At 63.8% G+C, this 14,911-nt stretch overlaps 2 protein-coding genes across 9 annotated transcripts in view; both read left to right on the forward strand.

Moving 5' to 3' along the window:
- PRDM16 (PR/SET domain 16) overlaps positions 1 to 14,911 on the forward strand; it is a 292,797-nt gene that overhangs the window by 131,335 nt on the left and 146,551 nt on the right. For all 8 annotated transcript variants that reach the window (XM_082687643.1, XM_082687642.1, XM_082687638.1 and 5 more), the window contains exon 3: positions 11,746 to 11,796. In XM_082687643.1, coding sequence (XP_082543769.1) covers positions 11,746 to 11,796 — 51 coding nt within the window. The remainder of the gene's footprint in view (positions 1 to 11,745; positions 11,797 to 14,911) is intronic.
- The window catches only part of ARHGEF16 (Rho guanine nucleotide exchange factor 16), a 203,003-nt gene that overhangs the window by 4,741 nt on the left and 183,351 nt on the right, over positions 1 to 14,911 (forward strand). The window lies entirely within an intron of this gene.

Consider the following 14,911-nt stretch of genomic DNA (forward strand, 5'->3'; position numbering starts at 1 on the left):
CTGTTCCCACGGAACTCTCAGGAAGCCTGCGGCTGGACCAGAGGCTCCGGGACATGGAGACCCGCTCCCGCCCCGTCCGCTGGCCAGCCGCATCTGCCGTGGGCCGCAGTCGACACACTGCTTCTGCGAAGGGCCGGAGAGTAAACTCGTCAGGCTGTTGGGGCCCCATGGGGTCTCTGTCTTATACTCTTCTTAGTTTATTTTTACAACCCTCTCAAAATGCAACTTAGCCTGGGCGGCTCCTCGATGGCCTGTGGCGGGTGACCGCCGGGAGGCGGAGCCATTCCGCCGTAAGCAGAACCTTCACCTGCGTGCTTGTCGGAAAGTAAAGGAAGACGGGCTGGCCCCGTCGCCGTGCGCGGTTCTCATCGCTGGGGTGGCCATGGACGGCACAGATGCCACTGGCTGGGGCATTTGAACCCATTTTAGAGATGGGGAAGTTGGAACCGTTGGGTTAGCAAGAGCTCCGGGTCCTGAGATGGGCTGCGGGGCTTGGAGCAAGGGCTGGCGCTGAGCCTGGGTTCCCTGTGCGTGCCCACGGCTGCTCCGCGCTCTGGGAAGGCACCGGAGGGGCGAGGGTGGGGCTCGTGCTGCCGTGAGCCTGGAAGCCCCTGAAAGCCTCCAGAAGGGCAGGCGGCCGGAGCCCTGGGTCTGGCCCGGTCCGGGAAGTCTTCTGGAAGTCCCCAAGCACAGCTTAAGGCACCCGACCCCCCTCCTGAGCTGGGCACACCAGGGGTGTGGTGTGGGGGGTGCGGCCAAACCCGGCTGGTGCGGCTGCCCTCCAGGGGCGAGGCCGGCCTCGGGGTGCCCAGCTCGGCGGTGGTGGGGTGATGCTGCCAGATTCCGAGGGCTCCCCGTTTTTCATGGCGGATCAGCTCGGAATTCCCGCCACAGCTGGTGCTGTAATCGGGTCCCATTAAGACAGTGTGCGGTCGTGGTCGGCGGCTCACTGCCTCCCCTGCCCGGTCTCGGGTTAGCGCAGCAGCTGTAACTGAAGCCCCGGGCACTCGGGCGGCCGTGCCGTCTCCTCCCCACAGATGGGAAACATTGTGGGCGACGAAGCCGGGGTCCTTCCCCTCATGGCCCACCCTCCCCGCCGCTGCCCCCACCAGGTCTCTGGATGGTACCAGAGCCGTGCAGGCCCGGCCAGCCGATGGCTTGGAGTCTGTAGGCCCAGGACGCTCTGTGACGCTGCGCAGGGCACTCGGGCTCTCGGAGCTCAGCATTCCCAGGGATGAGGCCATCAACACGGCCCTCTGAGGAGCCCCAGGGAGTATCCCTGCGACCGGGCATGGAAACGGCTGTCTTTTAGGTTTCTCCCACTCACGCGTGCGCCGAACCCCGTGAGAGAAAGTCCACAGATGTTTGCTGAATGAATAAATGGGAGCAAAGACCAAGCTGGTGCGGCCAGAATTTGACAGGGCTGGGGCGGGGGAGGCCTTCCGTCCACCGGGTCATTGCCCCGCGGGGAGGGTAACACGCGGGGGGCTACAATTTCACGTCCCTTCCCCGCCTCAAACCCGGAAAGTGCTGCCCGACGTTTTTAAGGGAACTAAAATTCAATCCTCCTCTGAGACGCGGAGTGGTGGTCCTCACTCTCCAACAGACTCTCCCAGCGATTCCAGGTCACTGCGAACCCCCGCGAGACGGGTGGGAACCCACAACCCGAAACCTGGGGCACACGCGGCAGCTGGGGGGACTCCGGCATCCCCGACCTCGGTCTCGGGGGTTTGCAGCTGGAGCGTCAGGGTACCCATGGGCTGGAGATCTATGACCCCTTCTTATCCACTTATGATTATTAAGGATAATCTTAACAAACACGTTATCAATAGGCAGGGTCAAGTTGAAGCGCATTAATATGATTCTGTCGATACCCGGGTTGTTTCCATAACTGAAAAGGGTTGAGCATAAGACAAATGTGCACATAGAACCAATAACTGACCTGTGATTTATGCTCCCTCTTGGGGGACACCAAGGTGCAAAGCCCCCCTGGGGTCTCCTAGGTGGCTTCCCTGGATGGGCTGTCACCGAGCGACCATGCGGCAGCCGTGCCTCCTCCCCGGGCTGACGGCACCCGGCACGCTCTCCAGACGTGCTGCAGGAGCAAAGCGAGGGGCGGCCAGCCCGTGCCCAGGGGCGGGGGACGCGGTGTTCAGACCCATGTCGGGAGAGCCCCCTCCTCCGCCGTGCCACCCGCAGTGCCCTGTTGATGCCAGGAAGTGGGGGGATGGGCGCCAAAGCCGAGGTGTGCCTTGTGTGCGGCCAACACTCAGGAGGGACAAACAATGTCCCGGGTCTGCCTGGGGACACCGGGACCTCGGAATGTGAAAGAAGGTTCTAGAACATCTGGCCAGGCTCTGTGAAGACTGTGCTCTCTCCAGCCTCTGGGTGACTGCTAGAGAACGGAGACAGGTAGCCGTCAGGGCCTCTTCATTTGTCCTGGCAGAGCCTGGCGCCCTCGGCTCTTTGAAGCGCTCGCAAAAGCCCCATCGGGCTGCCGGGCCTGGCATTGGCATTACTTGGTCCCACTGTCCCGGAGGCATGTGACCGGGAGACGCAGACACTAGGCTGTGTGTGACTGTTGCGTCGCGTCCTCGTCAGAGGTCTTACCCCTAACACAGAGCCGCCTCCTGGCACGGCGGCCTCCTGCAGTGACCCAGCTGAAGGGCTCCTACGACAGCGGGCTGCCGGCGCTCCAGCCGGGGGCAGGGTGCCTGTCCCCCTGCAGCCTGGGCTGACATACACTGAGCCTGGCCTCCTGGTGTCGGGGTTGGGAGCCCCGCCTTCACCCCGCAATGGTTCCGATCCTCCTGGGGGTCCCAGTCTGTCCTCCACTAGGCCACAGGACACAGAAGGTGCTGGACTTTGTACCCCCAGACCTTGGTGTCCGATCCCCACCCTGCCCAGGTGCCCAGCCGAGCAAGGAGAGATGCCTCATCCCGGGGGCCCGGGCAGGAGCTCCAAGCCCAGGCTTGAGGGGAGCAGCAGTGGATACTCCCGCCCCCACGATTGCACAGAGCTGCTCGGGCACAGGGTCTGGCCAGGCTGATCCACCCCACTCTGACCTCTGCCGTCCCCTCCCCACTGTGGGGCTGGCGGGGGTGGGACTGCCCAGGACAGCATCTCGGTGATCCGTGCACAGAGGGCTCCCGTATCCACTGACCCTGGTTATTGGGTCAGGGTCGTCTGCAGCATACAGCTGTTCCTGCTCCCAGACAACCATGGTGGGGCCTCACCCCTGCTCTTGCCCGAGGAGGCACCCGACCCGGTGGGAGCAGGCCCACTGGCCAGCAGGGTGAGGAGAACATTGAGACAACACATTCCCTCCCAGGCGTGCACAGCGGGCCCCGGAAACATTCAGAGCGATCCAGGACAGAAGCAACAGGATGGCGGCTAAGGTCACAGGGTCTCCCCAGAACCACCCACGTTCTGTGCCAGGTCTCCCCATCAGCCCCGCACCCTGCCCCCACAGGGCCTGGGATTCCCCCCGAATCCACAGAGCCCCCAGCTCCTGGCTCTTCTCTGGAGCCCAGGCTGTCAGAAGGAAGCCCCAGCCACAGACCTAGGAAACGACAGCCCTGCAGAACTTTCTCCCCGTTTCGGGGGCGCGTGTGTCCTGCTCCCGGAGCTGGCTTCTACAGGGCTCCTGGACGCACCCGAGCTTCCCTTTCTAGTGCTGAAAGTTATGGCTTGTCGTGAGTCATTGATTGGAAGTGCCACACGTCACCCAGCCCTCATGATTTACACGCTCTTCCTCTGCGGACATCAATCTTCTGGAAGCAGGAGGAGGAAGCTGTCCAGCAAGGGCCAGGTGCAGCCCTGGGCAGGCCTCTCCTTAGGACCAGGGCCTGTGGAGGCCATCCTGGGCCCTGCCCTCTTGTCCTAGCCTGGCAGAGCAGCGGCTCAGAACCCGGGCCTTGGCTGCTGATGTCCGCGTGGAACCAGCAGCCTTCTCTGGGCAGCTCTGCCCAGTCGGCACCCCTGCCCGGGCTCCCTTGCTGGTCTGGACCACCAGCCCTGGAGCTCAGCCTGGCATGGAGCTACAGCCAGGGAAGAAGGGCAGGGGTCCCCATGGTCTAGGACCCTGGAGACCTGTCCTACTCCAAGCTGAGCAGCCTCTGTGGGGTGGCATGGGGGGGTCCTGAGATCAGGAGCCACCCAGTGTACCCCTGGAAGGAGCCCTGTGTCTGGCCGTGTGGAGAATTCAGAGCCTCGGTAGGAACAGCCCAAGCCCCCCAGAGATTGCATGTGCTAAGCTGGGGGTAACCTGCACTCTCCCCTCTCTGGAAAGGGAGCTCTGGGGGGCAGTCTGGAGAGAGAGGGAATCCTTGCAATCACAGCCCCGGGGAAGGTGGTCAGTCCAGGGCCTGTCCTCCACTCTGTGCACGTTGCCATGGCGTCAGATGCAGGGGAGAGGCAAAGTCCCGGCCGGGGCAGGCCGAGTGGGCCGCTGCTGTGCGTGCCTGTGTCCTGCAATGCCGTCCTGAGGAGGAGGCCCTGGGGAGGGCAGAGCGGGCCTCTGCCCAGACCAGAGGCCGGCAGGAGTGAGAGGCAGGCCTGTCACCCCGGGGCCTCCAGGCAGCCACAGCCTCCGAGTGGCCTCTGATTCTGGGTCACGGACCGACTGTGCACACAGGGAGCATTTGCACTGAGGCCAGCTGGGGAGCTGGGCTGGTAACAGGGTGACTCTGGGAGGGAGCGGGGAGCCCCTCGGTGGGTGACATCACCTTTATCTCTGGGCCTTTTACCTGGAAGACGCATGGTTGTGGTGGGAGCCCTGCCCTGTCGAGGTCTGGGTGACCTGGGGTCAGAGGCCAGGGAGCCCCACCCCCACCCCGCGTGGAACCTCTGTCTCTCCTGGCCCAGCCCCGCCCTCCCACTGTGCCCCCGTCCCACAGGCCCCAGGCCACCCTCGCAGGCCGGGCAGCCGGGGCTCAGATCCCCCTGTGCACGTGCAGGAGGGCCGCTCGGCCTCTCTGGGCTTCTTCTGACTCCCACAGAGAGCCCACGGCCCTTCAGGAGGCCTGTTCTAAGTGTGCCTGAGTTCACGGGCACCTGCTGCTCAGCACAGCCCAGCCATCCGCCCTGGCCACCACCTGCATCCAGATCCGCCTCTGCCTTCAGATGCAAATCAGAAGGCTGCCTGCCCTCCAGGACACCCGGGATGGAGCCCGCGGGGTTCTTCCCAAGCCCCGTCGCCCCTGCCCTCTGCCAGCCCCCACACACCACCTCCTGCTTCAGGAGTCCCTGCTCCCAGAAGGGCCCGTGTGCCCCTCACCACAGGGGCTTCTCAGCAGGAGGCTGGGGGGCTCCCGTTTTCCGAACACCAGGGCTCAGGTTGAGGCTGGGGTCCCTTTTGTCCGTTGCCCCAAAGTAGCTGATCCTGGACCTGGTGCCTTTCAAGATTTTGTCTCCAAGGCGCCTTTTGTGGGTGGTGAAGACAATAGGTGTTCGTCATGACATGAGGCCATGAAGTCCTGTCCTCAGGGGACCTCAGGGGGCCGGACAAGGGCCCCGAACATGGCGAGGAGGAACTCCGGAGTGGGAATGCCTCCACCCTGCAGGAAGGAAGGTGCAGGCAGGCGGGGGACCCAGGCAGAGGGCACGTGCCCCCGGCGGGGAGCCGCCAGCGAACAGAGTGTTCCCGGCATGGCTGACAGCAGGCAAGCCGTGCCCGGAGGTTCTGGGTCTGCGCGAGGCCGCGCTGGCCAGGAGCAGGGGTCCGCCCACCGCTCGCTCCGGGGACAGAGCAGGCTGCGGGCCCAGCCACACTCCAGGGGGGTCAGGAGAGAAGGCCTTGTGCCCCGAGCCGAGCTCCGGGCGGGGCCCGCGGGAAAAGCAGGCGGGTTGGGTCCAGATGGGGGCTCCTCGCCTGGGGCTCCAGGGGCAGAGGAGCCAGGTTCCCTTAGCCCCCAGAAGGTCTCGGAAGGTAGGACTCTGCCATTGTCCGCACACTGCTTCCTCTTGCCGGATGTCAGGGTGGGCTCTGGGGGCGTCGTGGGCCGGCCCCTGCGCCGGGGTCCCCACGGAGGCCGGGGAGGAGCCCCCGGGGCCGAGCTGGGGGCCGGCAGTGTCCACAGCCGTGTGGGACCCGTGTGCCTCCGGGGCTGGGTCTTCTGAAGGAGCCTGCGTCCTTTCTCGTGCCGCACTTGACTGTGTAAATATTTTTCTTAGGAGTGAAGAGAGAGCCCGCACTCATGGGTTGGGCCTCGCTCGAAAGAACTGAGAAGTATCTGTTTAGGCATAAAAGCTGAAAACAGTGTCCAAGGCGCCTTTCAAAAAGAATCATTTTTGTAGCTCAACCACAGCCAAGCCGATTTTTTTTAATGCAAAAAATAAATAAATATTACCCCACTCCCGGTCGAGAGCTCAAGAGTTTGTGTCAACACCACCGGAGCCTCCGTGCTGGGAGCCAGGCCGGTGGCTGGGGACGCGGGGCCCTTCCCCGCCCTCGGCGCAAGCCCGTCCCGCTGACCCCCGTGGGTGGCGCCCTTGCCCGTGGCGGCAGGGGACGGAGGCGGGGGTTCTGGTTGGCGGGGACGCCTGCAGAGCCTCCCACAGGCCTGCGCAGAAGCTGGGGTCGGGACCAGGGACGTGGACGTAGCGCCTCCCCCAGCCTGAGCCGCAGGGTGCCCCCCGCGCGGCCGGGCACCGGCCATGTTCACCCGATGGGGCTGTAGAGGGGGGGGGGGTCGGGCTGCCACACCTGTGGTCTCATCTCTGCGTCCCCGCCAAGGTGGCCTCTGGGACCCGGACTCCGTGTCGTGTGTATGCCCAGAGAGCGGTGTTCGCGGTAGGACTTCGACGAGGACAGAAACCCAAGGATGAGCGCTGTCCTTTAAAACGCCGGTCACCCCAGGAGGGGCGGCCGCACAGGTGAGGCCGTGGGCCTCCCGGGCCAAGAACGGGATGAGCGTGAAACACGGCGGACCTGTGAGCTCGGACCCTCGGCTTCTCAGGCCCGTCCGAGGGCTTTGCTGGTTGGGGCAGAAACCCTCCCGAGAGGGCAGGCCACACAGAGTCCACGGCCGCTGGCCACGAAGGGGCCACCAGCCTGCATCTTGACTTGTCTGCCCAGTCTGTGTCTCTAGCAGGAGCCTGACCCCTGGTCCCCGAGAGGCCATCAGAGGGATGGCCTCCACCAACCACCCGGCCCGGGGCCACCCTCTCGGGACCATCCTGAGTCCCCACCCACGGCAGCTCCTTCCGGGGAGGGGCCTGGGAGCCCGCTTCCAGCCCACACGCTTGGGGGGAGAAGGCCATCACCAACGAGGGAGAAACAGGTTGGAGGGCGAATGGCTTGAAGGCCGGGAGTGGGAGGCCAGGAAACGGGAGCGTTGGGGGTCGTCTCGGGCCCCAGGCCAGACGGGGGGGCGGGGGCGGGGCCTCCCCGAGTTCCTTCTGGTTTTGGAGGCCGGGGCTCCGTCTGGGGTCCCTCCTATGGGCACGGTTTCAGATGCTTTAATAACGGAGTATTTTGAAGAGAAAGAAGCCTTCTGGGATCCGTTTGTGACACCGACCAGAAAGCTTAGCCCCCCTTGGGGGACCCGCCAGAACTCCAGAGCTGTGAGCGTATGAGATGTCTGTGTGTGTGTGTCTGCACTGGGCTGACTTTCTGGAGAACAGAGGGTATTTATTTTAAGAGTCAAAAAAGATGTTTTGACCAACCCCACTTAGCTCAATCCTGGCACCGAGACCCAGGAGAGAAGAGAAATGCTGGAGGTCAAACCTCCCTTTTTTGGCTAAAATGCTTAATCAAAACACACCTAATACTTCTGCCGGCTGTGGAGGTGGGGTTGGGAGCGGCCAGCGGCACGCGTGCGGAGGCTCAGCTAGCAAAATAAAGAGGTTTTTCAGCAAAGCAGCAGCCTTGGCGAGGAGGCCGGCCTGCGAGGCTCCAGGAGGGGCGCGTCCGGTGGTTCTCGCCCGAGGTCGGCGGCGGGTGAAAGCCGCGACGGACGACGAGGAGCGACCCTGCGAGGCTGAGCGTCCCAGGCCGGGAGCAGCTGCCGGAACGGGCCTTCCCGAACCAGACAGACCCGGCTCTGGGAGGGGCGTCCTGTCTTCAGAGTCGGGGCCTCTCCCTTCTGTGCCACGCCACGGGGGCGGCCTCCTCCGGGTCACCCGCAGTCCTACCTCGGGCTCCCAGCAGCCACACCGCACCGGGAAGGGCTCGAGGCCCACCTCAGCAGCGGGTGACAGCCCAGCCCTGTCGGACGCGGCTCGGCACGGCTGCACTCCCGTCCGTCCGGGCCCTCACTCCGTGGGTGGTGCTACCACCTGCCCAGCTAGGGACAGGGTGGGCTGAATGCCTATCGCATGTCCCCATCTGACCACGGACTCCCGGATGGGGGGCCACTGTCCCTGAGCTGGTGCGCAGACCTGAGGGGCAGAAAAGAACCTCGAGGCCTCGTGATGGGTGATTTCCGGGGAGGTTCCATTCTGCTTGGCTGCCCTTGGCCTCAGATGAAAGGCAGGGCCTCTGGCCACCCTCAGCCCAAGGCTTGTGGGCCCCGGGTGGGTCTGGACAGAGGCCGGCTGTGTAAGGGACAGCAGAGCTCTGGGAGCAAGCCTGCCCCGTGCTCTGCCCTGTCTGCTCGGAGTGATGGGGAGGGGGCTGGCGCTCCTCCGAAAGTCTCTCCTGCTGGTGCCCGACCAAGTGTTTCTGCTTGAACCGGGAATGGCCCCTGCGGGTGCCCCAGAGGCCAGTCAGCGAGCCCATGGGACCAAGGCGCCCGCACTGCGGGGACACGGCAGGTGCCACCTTCAAAGATAGAGGCTGCCCTGCAGAGCTGCAGGCTGGGGCTCCCGCCCCAAACTCTCTGTACTGGGGAGTGGGTAGGAAGGAAGGTCAGTCAGGGCCACCAAAAATCCAAGTGAAACTTGGCAGGGTGGGTGCCCAGGCCGACAGAGGGCCCGATGGGCAGGCGGAGGGTTGTTCCCACCCTGAGCCCAGGACGGAGCGGGTTTGAGCCCAGAGGGGTCCGTGTGCGGCCAGGGGGCTGACAGGACCCCCGGATGGTCCTCCTATGCCCTGAAGGAGACGTGTCCTTGTCCTCTCCAGAGCTCTCTATGACCCAGCCGCTGGGAGAAGAGAGCTGGGGGTCAGGCTAGTGCTCCCCACAATACGCCCTCTTCCTCACCAGGAAGCAGACGGTGTCTTGTGCTGACGTCTGAGCAGAGGGCAGCAGACCCCCGCCTGCAGCCCAACCCGGCGCCTCTGGGCCCAGGAAAGGCCGCGGAGGGGTGCCCTGTGAGCAGGCGTCGGCCTAGGAGCACTGCGTGGCAGACGGGGCCGTGCCGGTGGCAGGGACCTCTCCGCTCAGAGGCGCCCCGAGAGGCAGGCTGCACAGGAGGGCCAGGCCTGGTTTCAGCTCAGCCTTTATCTCAGAGACGGACTTTGCTTGAGGCTCGGCTGCCGCATGAGCCACGGGAAGCACCCAACTTCCTTTCGTACTCTGGGGAGCCCCAGGGCCACCATGGGGTGCGGGCATCCTCTCACCAGGCCCGGGGCCGTGCCCTGGGCAGGCCACAGCCCTTCAAGCCTCTGTCCCCCTCCGTTCACGGCAGCTCTGGACGGCTGGGGTCAGCTCTCGCACAGCAGGTTGGAAGCGTGCAGGGGCTCCGCTCACAGATGGGCACTCAGCGATCACGTGCTGGCCTTGACCTGGGGAGCACACTCTTCTGGGCGTTGTGGGGTGACTGCGTGGTGTCCCGAGGGGCCATGACTCAGGAGTTCCCAGGAGTGGGGCGCTCTCCGCCCACGATTGCTTCCCATGGCCTGTGCGACGCCCCAGGGACTACACTCCCCAGGAGGTTAAAGCAGGGTGTTCTCCTCCTGGATCGAGTGCCCCCCTCTGCAGGGGGCAGGTCCACCTGTTCCAGAGACCCCGTAACCCCCATGGGGCCCCCCATGCCGTGTGATGCAGACAGAGGCTTTCATCCTGCTGGTGGCCGTGTTAGGGTGCCGGCCTAGGCGGCGCCTCGCAGGTGTGTGGACCCCGTCCCTGGCCTTTGAGCGTCGGTGAGCACAACCCCTTTCTGGAAGCCACAGCTCTACTGAGTTTCGGGCAGTCGCTTCCTCTGTCTTCCCCTTTCCCAGGTGACCGAGCCACCAACCAGCCTTCCTGGGTCACGATTTGAATAAAGAACAGACGCCCTAAAGAGTAGAAACGCAGGGCCCGCTTGTTGGCCAGACTCAGCCCCCAGCGTCCAGGGCCAACCTCCCACAAGCCCATCCACCGCAGCCCCCGGGCCGGCACCTAGCGACCTGGCCCCTTGCGGACGCCCCGGGGGCCTCGCCAGCCTCCGTGGTGCTCACCTTCTCCGACTCGCTCCCTGTGCGCCTGTAACCTTCCAAACCACAATTTCAGAATCTATTAAAAGAAACATAAAATCCCCAACTGCTTAGAATTCTCAGCATTTAAAAATATGACTTACTGTTATTACAGCTGAGCCCCTCACCCGGCCTGCGTGGGCACCGGTGGGCGCGCTGCGCTCCCGGCTCGTCATCAGGGAGAGTGGTGGTGTAATTTTAAGGGGATGGTAAATAAAACCTCTGGGTTTGACACCATTTCTTGTGTTGGTTTTCAAATATTAGTCTCAGTCTCGGTTTCTGTTCTTATGGAAAGGATGTTACGATTTATAGACGCATCCGTGCCCGCGTTTGTGATCCAGAAGAGGGAAAAGCGCGTTGATACAGCTAATTTGTCGGTTTGCCTAGCTTCGAAAGTACTCTGGGACCCGTCCCTGAAACGCCGTCCCCTGGAGTGGAGCACGGTGGTTTCAGGAGGAGACGCCAGGCAGGTATACGGCTCTCCACGCCGAGCCAAGAAAAGCTCCACGTCAGAACTGTTGGTGGAAGAGACACCCAGAACGGCTGTACTTTCTCTGCCAACTGACCTGAGCCTGCGGCAGCGGCACAGGGAAGGCCAGAGCTCCCGGCGCTGCCCGCGGCCCATGCTGGAGGAACCGCTCACCGCCCCCGGAGGGGGCTTCCGAGCCCTGCTGTGGGTGCTGCTGTGTCCTGCCTTTGCCTGATCTCCGCTGAGAAGCTTCCTCCAAAAACCACATCCACTTCCCAGGGGTCTGGGATAAAGGGCCCATGAATGCGCTGCCTGACCCCCCATTGCGGGCAGGGCATTGGCAGGGAGATGGCGTCCGATCGCAGCCCCGCCAGCCCACCTCCGCCATCTGCCCTGTCGCCTCCTCCACCCTGGCCCCCCGGGGGGCGGATCGGGCCACTCAGCCAGGCTCTGCCTCCCCAGGTAGCCTGCAAACCCCACGAGGGCCATACGGTGCCCCACGCCCTCCCGCTGACCCTGTGCGTTGGCGCTGCTCGCAGGCAGGGTCAGAGGGCACAGGACAGACCGTTGTGCGTCTCGGAATGCTTTCCTGACCCCTTCAACGGTGGTTGGTACCATGTGTGTCTTCCCTTAAGGACCAGGGGGAGCTGCCCAGAGAGGCTCCTTCCCTACAAGGAGCCAGCTGCCTTCCCCGGGAGCCGACGTCCGACGGGGCGGTGGGGGGGTCCTTGGTGTTCTCAGCAAACAAGGAAACACCGTTGGTGTAAAGGACATGACTTCCCAACAAGCACCGTCTTCCATATTACAGGGAAGCGACGAGGTCTTGCCTTGTCATTTCTGAGAACTTAGGATCTATCCCCACGGCCTGCCGCTGGCGGCAGCTTGAGGACGGCATCCCGGTCCCCAGACACTAACGTCTGCTCTCTAACTTGTTTTTCAGCACATGCTGGCGGATGCGGAGGTGTCGTCCCAGGAGGGCTGCATCCAAAAGGTAGGAGAGCTGGTTCCACGCCTCTCCCTCGCCGTGGCCCGCGTGCGACCCCCAGCTCGTGTGCGCGCAGCCGGGTCCGTGGGGCCACCTGCCACTTGTGGGCGATGCGTCGTGTGTCGGAAGGCAAGCGCGGGACAGGGGTTCCGGGGACGGTAGGACGGTTGTGGTCTGCGCAGTGTGGGCAGGCAGTGGGGCCCTGGCTCCTGAGAACCAGGAGAGCCGCCCCCGTGGGAATGCTCAGGCCGCGCAGACGCAGAAGTAAATAAACACAGGTCACGTTGGTGTGACCACCTCCACTGGATGCTCAGTGAGAAGAAAACAGACGGGGAAAGACCACAATCGGCCGCGAATCGCACAAAGCCTGTGCTGTCCGCCGCCTCCAAAGAGGGCCCGGGCGGGGCGTCGGAAAGCAGCCGATCAGGTGAAAGGAAAGGCGTCCACGGGGGGGAGCGTCTCCTGCGCTCTCGGGGGCTGATGGCGGTTCCCCGGGTGGCAGACGTTAGCTCGGCAAGATGCAGAGAGTAAACTGGCCCAGAAAAACACCAAGAAACCCAGAAGCCATTCATCAGACAGGGCTCAGGGCCCACCCAGTCTGGGTCACCCCCGCACACACGCAAACACAGGACACACGCACTCACACCCAGCGCGGTAGCCAACCCACACTTCTGCGTGTTCCAGTAGAATGAGGACGGCGGTCTCTCTCGTCACGCTGCCCTCAAAACACCACCCAGGAGAGGCGGGGAGTGGGCCCGCCGAGGGTGCCAGGCCTGGGGTTGTCCCACCGTCTGCATTGCGGGATGTGTGTTTACAGGGACAGTCGGCCTCTGCTGGGGGGAGCCCGAGGTGCGTCGCAAAGGGATGTCCAATGTTCCAGGTGTCCCCGTGCCCGGCTTGATGGTATGAGCTGAGGACTCTGGGCTCAGCTTCCATAAGGGGGTGGGGGAGACCTGACCCTTCTCACCAGGTCCAACCCCACAAATACTGATTTTGCAGAAAACCCTGTGAAGGGAGGCATTTTCTGACCCTGCAGTGACTTCCCGAAGGAGCTCTGGCAGGGGTGATCTTGTAGCCAATTCTCATCTAATAACCCAGGGTCTGTGTCCATCCAGAGGGTGGCCTGAGGTCTGTCTTCCTTGAAACACGACATCCCTCCCAACAGCCCCCTTTCCCTCTTTTTCTGCCTCTGGGAACAAGGTCGGATTTCCCTAAAAGGTGAAAGGTAGCAAAAGATTGTAAAGAGCTTTCCCGTGTTTCAAAGAACTGAAGTCTTTCCTGTCCCCCGAAAAAAGCCCTGCAGTTGGGTCCAGGGTCTTGACCTCCAGAGAGAACACGAAATCCTCTTCTCTCACCACCAGCAAGCAGCAGGTGGCACAGCGGGCTTGCCCCGGCAGTGGGGTGGACTGGCGGGAGCTTAGAGGGGACGCCTTCATGGGGGATGGGCGTAGCCTGTCCGGTGTGCGCACCAGGGTCGAGGCAGAAGGCCAAAAGGTCAAGTCTAAATGTGAAGATGGTGAGGAGGCCAGGGCTGGATGCTTCTGAGCCAGGACGCGATTTTCCCCGGGAGAACCCCCGCCGGCACAGCCCCTCTGCTCCTGGAGCACCACGGCTTTTCCTTTCCTAAAGCATCAGCCCATCGGGCCCGGGCTGACCTGGTTGGAGTGCTTTCCTGAGAGCTGCTCAGGGACGGGTGGAAGGTGCTACGCACACAGCGCCGGTCACACTGCCTGGCCCAGGCACCCGCTCGAACACAGGGCCTTGGAAGGCCCGGTGGAGGGCTCTGAGGTGCCCTCTGTGCCCAGAATCCCAACTGACCTGACGCTCACAGCAGCCGGACATGCAGGGGGCCTGGGCACCGGAGCAAAGGGGACCCCGGTGGCTGTCCGTTTGGAACGAGGCCTCCTGACTCCCTGCCCAGCCCCTCTGCCTCCTATCACTCCGTAGGTCCCTGCTGCGGGGCAGGGGGGTGGCTGCTGCCAGGAAGGGGCTCTGCCCAGCTCCCCCCACACACCCTTCCCCACATGAAGGAGCCGCCTCACAACATCCGTTGTCCCCTGAAATCGGAGATTTTTCTGGCACGTGCTGAACTTGGACACTCTCAGCATTTGGGCCATTCGAGTGTGACGGGGTGGGTGCCCAGGGTCAGGCTGGTGGGAGCGTCAAAACCTGACCCTGGGGCTTAGCTCTGGACGCACCTGGGTGGGTTCCACGCCCAGACCATCCGGGAGGGAGAGAGGGGGGGAGACAGGAATGGAAACGCCGAACGGGTTCAAGCACGGAGGCTGGGAAGTGAGCCCACGTGCCTTTACCTTCCCTCCGAAGCCGGTCTCGCTCACGGATCACGGCGGTCCTCAGAGCCGCGCACATCTACGGGCACACGCGCTGTTTCGGGCGAGGACCACACGAGCTTCGCACTGTTTTAAGGACACGTGGAGTCCATTCCTTGGCAAGAGGAGCTAGATCCTATTTATGAGTTTTGTGGTTTGGGAGTTTTACATCTGGTTGGACGTGGCCTCTCCGCCCCCACACGTTTGGGGGCCTTAAAACACGGTGGGCCCGAGGTGGGGGGGACTCAGGTAGGTCCGGGACCATCTCCAGCTCCAGTATCCCCTTCCCAGGGTGATGGTGCTTCCTCACGGACGGTGACTGACGCAGCCAGTGGCTGGACGCAGGGACAGAAAAACAGATACTTTGCGGGACACCCCGGTGGTAATTCTGAGCATTAGAGAGCTAGGCTGCTGGACCCGCCGCGGAACCCCTCTGTCTGGCTTTGCACAGAAGCTCAGGCCCAGGGAGGCAGGGCGCGCCCACGCTCCCGCGGAGGCGGGATTCGTACCTGGGGTTACCGAGCCGGCGGGCGGGGCGGGGCTCCCGTGTGAGTGACAGCGGCCGCCGCGGTCTGTGAGCCCAGCCAGGCGCGGCCCCGCCCCTCGGGCCCGGGACCCCCTCGCCGCCGCCGCCGCCGCCGCAGCGGTGCCCCTCGGAGGGCTCGCCCGCATCCCCATCCCGCATCGCGCAGGCCCTGACCTCCTCCCGCGGCCCCGCAGCCTCTCCATCCCCTGCGTCCGCCTTCTCCCACCGCGCGCCAGGCCAGGCCGCGGCCCCGCTTTGGTGCTGA

Source organism: Mustela nivalis (genome assembly GCF_964662115.1).
Source record: "Mustela nivalis genome assembly, chromosome: 10".
NCBI lineage: Eukaryota > Metazoa > Chordata > Mammalia > Carnivora > Mustelidae > Mustela > Mustela nivalis.